This window comes from Pteropus alecto, unplaced genomic scaffold, assembly GCF_000325575.1.
Source record: "Pteropus alecto unplaced genomic scaffold, ASM32557v1 scaffold161, whole genome shotgun sequence".
Classification (NCBI taxonomy): Eukaryota; Metazoa; Chordata; class Mammalia; order Chiroptera; family Pteropodidae; genus Pteropus; species Pteropus alecto.
The window spans coordinates 8,531,026-8,542,126 of NW_006432943.1; the positions used below are offsets into that span (position 1 = coordinate 8,531,026).

General features: G+C 40.5%; 1 protein-coding gene across 3 annotated transcripts in view; it reads left to right on the top strand.

The window, feature by feature from the left end:
• Positions 1–6: 6 nt before the first annotated feature.
• SCARB2 (scavenger receptor class B member 2) overlaps positions 7–11,101 on the top strand; it is a 59,184-nt gene continuing 48,089 nt past the window's right edge. For 2 of the 3 annotated variants that reach the window (XM_025043853.1, XM_006907634.3), the window contains exon 1: positions 7–233. In XM_025043853.1, coding sequence (XP_024899621.1) covers positions 117–233 — 117 coding nt within the window. In that variant the 5' untranslated portion in view covers positions 7–116. Of the gene's footprint in view, positions 234–570; positions 607–11,101 lie in introns of those variants that run through there. The other variant, XM_025043854.1, reaches the window with a different exon arrangement.

Here is an 11,101-nt window from a genome sequence, read left to right on the forward strand (position 1 = left end):
CCGCCCGGCCCGTGGGCGCCCGAGGGTCTCGGGCGTTTCGCTCCTGCGGCGACCGCGGCAGCTGCTTCTCCCTCTGTCCTGTTGGGTCACGGCCCGGCCCGGGAGCCCAGCGGAGAATGGGCAGGTGCTGCTTCTACGCGGTGGGGACGCTGTCCTTGCTGCTGCTTGTGACCAGCGTCACGTTGCTGGTGGCCCGGGTCTTCCAGAAGGCCGTCGACCAGACGATCGAGAAGGTGAGGCTGTGTGTGTGTGTGTGTGTGTGTGTGTAAAAAGTGTGTGTGTGTGTGTTGTGTGCGCGTGCGTAGGGCGGGGTACACTTACAGCTCATGGCTGAACCTTCCGCAGGGGAGATCTGTACCTCCACAAACACTGTGGACTAGTGCCTTCCTTTATTCCTTGTCTTCTTGGGGATGGTAGGTAAGGGTTAAAGAAGGATGGAGAGGAACGGAAATGACTGTGTCTAGACTTTTAAAAAAGGCTTTCACTTACATTCTATCATGTGTATCTGTCCCCATCCCCTCCCTCCCTACACCCCTCTCTCTGTTGGGCCCAACTTATTTCCTTCTCATTTCAAGAAGAAGCTAAATGAAAAACACCACAGAAGAGGCAGGTTTGTTGGCTGCTTGCTGTGGCCTTTGAAGTGGTGTGGGTCTGGGCGTGAGAAGCAGGCGCGTGGTCTATTGTGTTCTTACTTTCCTGGGCTGGGCAGAGCCTTTGGTAGCAAAGCCAGGCCTCTGGGCTGGGTGACATTTCAGTCCATCAAAGTCTGTGCCTACCCACCTACTAAGCAGCTTGGTATCTTGTACTAAGTCTGTGCTGCTTTGTCTCACCATGGATTCTTGCTCTTTTCAAAGAGCCATAAGCTTCAGGCAAAGATGCATTTATTGATTCTTCAAAGTGTGGGAATCTCTCTTTTCTCTCTAGATGAGTGGGCTGAAGAGTTAGCTAGTCATTTCAGAAGACTTCTCCAGTAGTTGACTTCACCGATGGTCATTTCTTCTGTACTTTCATCCACTATCACCAATCTGTGTGGAAAGAGGAACAAGAGTTACTGAGATCATTAAAAAAAAAATCATTGGAGCAGCCTTTCTTATTGGTACTCATAACTGCATGCTTAATTGCTCTCACTGGTTTGCACTTGCTGCTGACTGGATAAAAAAATCCAGGCCTTGTCCAGATTGATTACTGCAAGTAAAGTTGTCTTGTTCCAGGTGGCAACAGACATGTTCCTTTAACGGAGGTTTCCAAAAGCCACCATTTACTTGAAATCTGGCAGTTAAAGGCAACTTATACCATGGGAAAGCATAACTTAATTTTTTTAAAGCTTGCATTGCCAAGGGAAGATGAAAGCCCATTTTCTGAGCTTCTCAAAGACCATTGTTTTCCCTGAGTACCAATGTTCAAGGATGAAAAACTGAACTGAATCTTCTCCACTCCTGTCCACCTGCAAATCCACAGCAAGATTGTTTAAGGATGTAAACTCTTGCTTGGGTGACCAGAGTTAAGCAATCTAATTATAGTCAATATATGAATTTTCTTGTGTGGCTTTGAAAGGCTGTTACAAGAAAGCCCTATGAGATGAGTGATCCCCCAGTGCCTCAGATATTACCAGCCCCCAAATACTCTGTGGCTCTCTACTTCCTGGGGGTCGGGGGTTGGCTGTAAGGCAGCTTGGCGGGGGCTTGAGTTTGCATTGCTTTTTGGTGATTGGCTTTTCACGTGCCATGGGATTACAGACTCTGATCCAAATAATAAATTATAGTACAGGATAAGTGAACTTTCAGAGTTGCCCAAACTTGTTAAGGAATACTGCACAATGTAGTGTATGGAACCAAATGACAGGGCTAGTTTCAGGGGACAGATATGGGAATATCTTAAGTCAACCAGCGGTCACATGTTTCCATCATTACCATTTGCTCTCGTGAATCACTTGTAGGGTGGTAGCATGGGATAGGGGAAAAGAGTAGGACTCTTCAGGTCAGTGCTCCTGGGCATGAATCCTTGCTCCACCATGTATTAGCCGAGTGACCATGTGCTAGGTAGGTGCTTAACCTTTATTGATTCTTGGTTTCCCCATCTGTAAATAGAGATAATAATGACTCACATAAACAGAGAGGTTAGAAGCGTTATTAAGGAAAATGGGTGTAATTTCATGAGATATAATTAGTGCTTTGTAAATGATAACAGTTTTAGTTTTGCGAGAAGCCGCAGAAGCAAAGAAGATTTAGAAGCAAAGAAGATTTGAATACATGTGATTTGAAGTCAGACACCCTGTGTTCAAATCCTAGCCTTGCCATTTACAAGCTTTTTGACTTTGAGCAGGTTACTTAACTTCTTTGAGCCTCAGTTTCATTATTTGGAGAAGCGAGGATGTTAGCTCTCTTGGGCACAGTGCTGCATTTACTGTGAAACTCACAAAGCTTAAGCTTTGGGCCTCTCACTTGCACTGGCCCTTCTAAGGCCCTGTACCTAATTCTCTATGCAAAATTTCCTTTTTCTTAGGAAGGGCCTCCTCATATTGTATAATCTACACACAAGCCCCAGATCTGCCTCTGTGTGTGTGCTGTTGTGAGACTAAATGAGGTCATCTATGTAGAACGCTCAGCACAGTATCAGGCATAAAATAGGTGATCATTTATGGCTACCGTAATTATTCCGTTAGTATTATTATGGAACAATTCATAACTTGACTTTATTATAGTTGTAATATAATCCACTCTGATACTCCCAGTTCTTAGTGTTTCATTTTAAGATTGTCCATACCTTAACTTGTCTACATCAAAGAGCAGAGAGGAAAGAGATGAAATTCAAAAGAGTAGGTTTGGCTAATTGCAAGAAGCTTTGTTACTAAATTCCTATCAGAAGAATTTGCCTCCATCTACGGCCAGGCCACCCTGAACATGCTGGCTCTTGTCTGATTTTGGAAGCTAAAAAGGGTCGGGCCTGGTTAGTACTTGGATGGGAGACCACCTAGGAATACCGGGTGCTGTATGTGTAAAAAAAAAAATAATAATAATAATTTGCTCAACTGATAATTGTCTTTGAGTCCTGGGTGACCAGGAGGATTGAAGGGAGATTTTAATTTTGGCCAATGAATAGAGTGGAAGAAACCAAGACAAGTTGGTTCCATTGTTGGCCTCCAAGGTTAATGCTTTGTATCGAGCAAACCCTGTAGTTGTTTCTGCTTCTATTTTCTCAATTGCAAAAGAGGCATGGAAATGCCTCCCTTTTTGTCTGCCACACTCACTTCCTGGGGGATATTCTGAGCAATAAGCAGATCGTCCCTGTGAACCATTTTGACTTCCCTGAAGACAGAACTTTGTAGAGATCCAGCAATCTCTTTTCCTCTGTGGATGCTAGAAAGGCAGGATTTTATATCACATTTAATTTCATTTGGTAATCCCACTAAGTGCTGTGGTACCCAGCACAGTGCCTGGTACATGGTAGCTACCTAGTGAACGCCTGTTGCCTTACTAGTGATCGTTTTAGTTGAAAGAATAGTGTCCTGAGAATCAGAAGAATGTGGGTAAAATTCTCTTTTCTATTACTAACAAATACTTGGATTGAGTTGAACAAGCTGAGTTGCAAATTATTGAACCCCTCAGAACCTCAGGTTCCTCATTTTGAAAGCAGGGCAATAAGAATACTTTAGGGTTGTTGCAAGACTAAAATAAAATGATTGATGTAAAGCATCTAGCACAGTCCCTTTCACAATGCCCAAATATTAATTGTTATTGTTTCTGGCTATTCTTTTCTCATCTAAGAACCAAAGCTTATATAGTAGATAAGGTTCCTTCTAGCTTCAAACTTCTGACATCCTATGACACGGGCATGTGATTGCTGCCTGAGAACAACTATGTAGCTCAGAATGTTAAATTTGGCCTTAGACTTGCTGACAGTTTGAACATCTCCTAGAAATGGGGTTGCCGGGCTGGCTAATAAGAGATGGGCTGGCAAGGAAACTGTGAGAAGGAACGAGACAGTTCATGTTTTGCTTCCTATTCACAGGCCAAGGAAGGACGATAGCATTAGGTCTCAGGGATGAGATGAACAGGGCAAATACACTACCCTTTGCCAGAACCTGAGGCTCTGGGCTAGTGAGTACCAGCTGGTCTCTTTTGGGAGCCTCAGCAACTGTGGAGCTGTTCTACTGATGCCTTAAGAAATATAATCAGTGATCATTTTACCAAATATCATGGATTGGTGAATCTGTGTGAGTCTTCTTTTTAAAAGTCAAATTAGTGAAATATTGTTTTTATGTAAAGACAACTAAATATAATCTTAAAAGGCTCCCTATTGCATATCTTCCTTGTCTCCCAGGTTGCCTTTTTTTCAGAATTACAAAGACTTAGAATAAGAAAAAACCTTAGGTATCATTTAATCTGTTATTTTATAGAGAAAGAAACTGAGAGTATGACCATTTTTAAAAGAATGATGGTAGGTAGCAATTACCTTCCATAAGTCACCTACTTATATAAATAACACTAGAAATATAAGTAGGTGACTTATGGAAGGCCACATGAAAAGGAAGGAGTAGGGTTAGGTGTGTAAGCTGGGTCTCCTAATTCACATTACCATTCCTGAGGATGACCATATGTCCCATTGCCTGTGGCAGTTCTAGATTGTTTACAGCCGTTGTCCTGGTATAATTACTAGCACCCTCTTTTCTTTTAAAAGATTCCTGGTTTAGACAATAAATTCTATCCTCACACCACACTGTCCTCCACTTTTGGCATTAAAGAGGAACAGTGCTCTCTAAGGAGCTGAAGATAGGATTTTTTTTCTTTTTCTAAAGTTGCAAGAGGAAGCTCATAGAAATGCAAGCATGAGAAGTGTAGCATGATAAGGCCTTTGGAAGATCAGCAGGACCCAGCCATACTCTGCGCCTCCTTTCCTTCCTCTGCTTTCCCCACCAGTCAGCTTTCTCTGCTGACTCGTTAGGCCCACGCTGTTTACTCATCTGGGACTTCCTTAGCCTCAGCCCTATGTGACCCTCCAGCTGCTGAGCCTCCCATGAAGAGGCTTCATTTTGTAGTTTCTCCTTTCCCAATTTGTCACAGAATAATATGATTGGCTTAGCACAAGCAGAAATCATAGATTTATAAACAGGCAGTATTCTTGCAATGTTCTTTAACTCCTAAGCAAAAGTATCCAGCTCTTCCCTGGCTTTTAGAAATGTGGTCTTGTGATATCAAAATCACATTATGTTTCTTTCAGCATCTTACTAATTCATTATTAATGATTAAGACAAGGGAGTAGACAGTAGTTTTCAGTGTAGTCCCTAGATTCTAAAAACTGCATCTGAATCACTTATGGAGATTTAGAAAGTACAGACCCCACCAGCCCAACTGAATCATATTCTTTAGGCACAACGCCCAGGTTAAAGAGCAAACTCTGAAGTCCGTGACTGGTTTGGATGGTGATCGTGTTAGCCCATATCTTCATTCCTTGAGATGGCAGTTCTTTTTTTGATACCTTTGTATTTTATTCTTCATTTTTGTTTATTTTTATGATAAAAGATGCCATTATAAAAAAAGTCAGCTATTAATAAAGCAAATTAATAAAGCAAAGATAACTATTGTTAATGTATTGTTGATTATTCCTCATTTTGATTTCTGCATGTATAGTAACATATATATTTTACATAAATGGGGTGCTTCTAATCCCATTCTCTGTTTATAATTTCAGCTTTATTGAGATACAAATGACATAAAGAGATGGCAATTCTAGTTGAGAATATTACTATTATTCTGTGAGTTCACATTAAAGGAAAGGTTTGGGGTCGCGGGTGGAGAAGATTCTTGCCTATGGAAAATGTTTTTGTTTTCTTGTTTAATAAAGCACAAGATTTCATTCTGTCAGTCCATAGCAACGGGGCCATCTGTTCTGCCAGACATTTGCTTGTTCCTGGGGAAGAATCAGCAGGTGGGATTATAAAATCATTAATGAAAACACAGGATGTTGGCCAAGTGACTAGGCATTTATGGCCTATAGCATCAGGACATATACATAAATATAATATATATATCCACATATATATATTATATATTATATAAATTATATACATAATGTACTAATGAAGGGACCACTTTTAATCAACGCTAGTAACTAGCCAAAAGCAATTGAGGAAAATAAAGGCAAATTTCGGTGTTGCTCTCTACCTAAAAGCACTTTCAGTTAATATACTTTGGTGGTCATTTGTTTATTCAGCAGATATTTACTGAGTGTGGACCATCTACCATCTGCATGCAAAACAGAGTGCTAAGAGCTATGGATACCATAGTACATGGGACATTGTCCCTACTGCTATAGAGCTTATAATCTAATTCAAACTTTTTGGCCTCAGGCTCCTTTACACTCTTAAAAATTATTGAGGACCCCAAAGAACTTATGTTTCTCTGGGTTATAGCTATCAATATTTATGATATTAGAGATTAAAAATGATAAATTTTAAAACACAAGAGAGACAAGCGTATATTCTATCAACTGTCCGGGAATGACATCATTACAGGTCGTGTAGCCTCTAGAAAACTCCATTCTACACTTATGAGGGAAAGAAAAAAGGAAAGAGAGTGAAAAAGGCAATGATGTCTTAGTATTATGAAAATAGGTTTGACCTTCTGGACCCCCAGAGAGGGTCTTAAGGACATCCAGAGGTCCTTTGACCACATTTTGAGAACTGCAGATCTAGTTTTCTTTTCATTAATTATATTATTTTTAGAATAATTTTTTAAAATAACATAATATCCTGTTATATTTCTGTAAGACCAGTTTGGACACTATATTATTAATGTTTTCAAACCGCCAGGATTTTGGTTAGATTGTTATACATTTACATGTCCTTTTGGTTTCTCCATTTTGGTGTTCAGTGTTAATGATAGCAGCTGGGCCCTCAGTCATGCAGGTTCAGTGAATCTCCTATATTTTCCTGTGTGTTAATCAAATTAGACTATAATATTAGTATCTCCATAATTGAATTACTCAATAATTCCCCACTAGTCTCAGCCCTGCCAGTGATTTTTAACCCATGTGACATAATTTAGTACTTAAAGCTAGCCTGAAAGCGCTCTATGAAGGTAGAGGCCCTGCCATATTAGCTTCATATTATCTTTCCAAACCGTCAAATGAAATGCCATACAAAGTAGACGGTCAGTATGTGTTGCTTGGATGAATGGAAGGATGAATTGAGGAAAACTTAGATCTTTGAGAAGAATTTTGTTTGCATGTTCTTATTGTTTAGCTTCACATTGTTGTTCCATTCTATAGTGGTTGCCTCACTAATAGTTTATAACTTTAAAATCTGGAAACTTCATCCAAAATCTAGATTTCCAGCTTCTCATGAAAACATGTGGATGCTCTACCGTGCTGGCCCCACGACAGTTCTGTGTGGCAGCAGTCTGAGCAGAATAGAGACTGCCCTTCAGATGGGACCTCCTCCCTGAACCCACTGTCCTTCATGCTCCTGATGGCTTCCTGAATCTAAGGCCCAGTGAAGGCACCCTTTGTCACCATACTTGCTCTGTGGCCTTTCTTAGAGTAGAGAAATATCTGTTTGTATCTGACATTCTTTACTGAAAGGAATATAAAAGGTAGCCTGAGGGGTCAGGTCTTAAAAAAATGGACAAGGGTATACTTCTATGTAGAAGTGAATATGATTGCTGTAATTTGACATGCCAACAAATATACAGGCTCACTCCCACTTTCCTTATTTACCTTGCCCACGTGGCCCCTCCAGCATCAGAGCTTTACACCCTGTCTAGAGGGAAGGTGACATTGTTAGTAATGTTATCACTCTTACAAGTCTCATTTTAAGGATGTTTGCTTTCAACACTGTACCTCTAATAATCAAGAGTAATGGGAGGAAATGGAGACATATATATATATATAAATAAGCAGTGAAAACATCACTTATGTCAATCTTTGAGATGTAATCACAACCAAACCGATTGTAAAAGAACAAGACTGGCTCTACAAGTTACACATGGAACCCACGCATTGTTTTCATGGCCACACTTTTTATTTATTCACATCTTAAAATCCTCTTTCTCATCCACTTTTTTAACCACTCACCCCATATACACAGACATGTCCCCAATTTTCACCTGGTCCTTGTGATTAAGGGTCCATCTGGTGGCTGCTTTTTCTCTCTTTAGGCTGGCAGTTCTCAACTTTGGTTTCACATTTGTAATTACTTAGAAGCTTTTAATAAGTATTCTAGTGGGTGTTTTGTAGCAGGAGCTTTTTGGGGGGGGATAGCTATTCTACCATATTGGCCTACATGTAATTTATAGATGGAGTAGTAGTTTACACATGAACTAGCATTTCAGGTCATGTTAGCTGAAATTATTACAGTTGCCATTAAAGCCCAATAAGTGTAACAGTAGTGACATTTAAAAATAATAATAATAATGCTGCACATTCCAGAGTTAAAATAAGGTCAGAGAATAAGGGTAGAATCTTAAAGGCAGCTTGTATCTTTTACCTTAACAGAGAATATAAAAAGGTAAGTAGTAAAAATTACTACACGAGTCGAGATTGGTTTTTGCTTAATTTCAGGGAGAATTTTTTTAAAAAAAAGGGAAACCAGCTGGTGTTTTGATAGTTGATGAGTTTTATTAATCTAGAGTCCAGTGAGAATCATCTACATGCTATTAGGCCAGGTTCTCAAAGATAGTCTGCATTATCTCTGGGTGAATTTAGACTGTGTAGATAGCAACATGGATACTAAAGTTGTGTTTAATTATTAAATAGCACTCTGTTGAACTAGAAGAACAACCAGTAGTACTCTTGAGTCCTGAAAATTTCCTTAAAAATATTATTTATTGCCATCAAAACCCGATGAAATTCCCCGAGTGCTTATTTTTATCATTTGGAAGTGGCTTATACCAGGACAGTGGGTTCAACAACCCTCCTCCTCTTACCTTCTCAAACGAGCTCTACCAGGTTGACATGGATGTGTTGTGTCTTGTGGCTGTATCGAGGCATGTCAGTTCTCCTCAGAAGCAGCTAATCCAGCCTGTACCTAGGGAACAATGAGCGGTTGAGTGTTGCAGGTGCATAAAATGCCTTCCGGGGAATGACAGATGATGACAGGTGATAGGCTGTGCCATATCATGGCAGGGCTTAGTACAGCAGATTAAGGACCTGGGATTTTATCCTGTGAGCAATGGGGAGTGTCTGCTCAGATAGGCGCTTTTGATAGAATGCTCTGGAGGCCGAGGTAGGTAATGGAATTGAAAGGGACAAGGCTGGAGAGAAGGAGACCATTTAGGAGAGTATCCACAGTATTCCAGCGGGTACAAGAATAGAAATGGAGAAGAGGAGGTAAAAATCAATAGGACTGAGTGATTGATTATAGGAGAAAATCGTAAGTCCATTTTTGGTCCCCTTGACTTTGAGCAGCCTGTGAGATGTCCAAATGGGGATTTTAGGATGGATCTATAAGACTGAAATGATCCAAATAGTTTCAGGCATAAGTCCAATAATTTGGACTAAATTACTGGGCCTTACAGCTAATATTTCACTAACTGTCACATGCATGTCCATTTTGTGTCCTTAGCTAAATTTCTTCTTGAGAACACTGCCTATGCCTATTGGGCATATAGATAGCTCAATATATACATATTGACTAACTAGTTGAAAAATAAGTGTTTCAGTCTAAATGATTGTTTTGGCTGTTGACACTGCAGATTCACCACATAACTTGATAATCTTTCCAATATTTCTTTTGGTAATAGTGCCACAGTATTCCTGGAAAAATTCATCATGTTCTGCTTTATTAATAAACAATATCCAGAATTAATAAAGACTATCCAAAATCACACTGTAAAACTGATTAAGGACTTTACAATGATTTTGACTTAAGTGCGACTAAGGAACTGCTGATTGCACAGCTTGTCTGGTGTCTGTTACCACCACAGCAGAACCCTTAGTGAGGAGGGTCAGAGGTCCCTAAGCCTCGGCTTTATGTTTAGGCTGAGCAGAGGGCTCCACCTGAACCAGAGAAACTGGCTCCTTGCCTTAGGTGGAATGAATGACTTACTGTGCCCAACATTCTCCAGGCTTGAGGTTAGGGTTATTACTTGTTAGTCCTTATTTTGCAAAGCAAGACCCAGGGAGTGTGTATTTGAATGCCCTGAGGATCTGGGACAGAAATTAGAAGTTTAAGATCAAATCTAAGCCCTCTTCTGGACAATAATCTGGCAGGCTGTCTTTGGATATATTGGCATAACCTGGGCAGAGCCACTGCCTCTAAACTCTAGAGCTCAGCAATTCCTTTCTTAGTTCCTCACATGTCAGTCCAGCACGAGAGTTCACCATGACTTCACACAGCTGCCCTAGTTTCTCTTCCTTCAGACAGAAGGCGTGGCTCCTCAGGAAGGTTTCAGAGCCCAAATTATGGTTTCTCTACAGTTTCACGGTCTTTTTGGGGTTGGGTTGCCAGATAAAATACAGGATGCCTAGTTAAATTTTGAATTTCAGATAAACAACGAATAGTATCTTAGTGAGTAAGTCTCATACAGCATTTTGATTCACTTCACTTTATCAGTTGTTAACATCCTGCCATATTTACTTCATCTCTCTCTGATATATACTTTTTCTTGAATTGTTTAAATATAAGTTGTAGACATCGCAGCACCAGAATCCTTCAGCATGCTTCTCCTAAGAATTAAAGCATTTTTGACATAGCCTTTATAATATTTGGGACATTCTTGGGCATCCCGTGTTTTCATTAGCTAAATCTGGCAGCTCTACCCTGAGGGTGTGGTGGGGTGATAGCTGCAAACCCATAGACTTGGACTGGGTCAGATTTGACATGATTTATTGGCACCGAGAGCTTGGGGAAGCCAGTGCTACTATTTCCTTATCTGTAAAATGGGACCTTGCAGGATCAGTGTAAGTAAGGCTTAGAGATCATGTACATTAAGCCCTAGGCAGCACCTGACTCCTGGAGACTCACAGTCAGGAGCAGCTGGCCATGCTAGTAATGGCAGTTGTCTTTGCCTAAGCTGAAAGGCAAGGGACGAAGATAAAAATAAAGAAGCAACTGTTTTAGAAATGTTGGCAGTTGTATTTATGACTTCCCTCTGTTCGCTCTTTC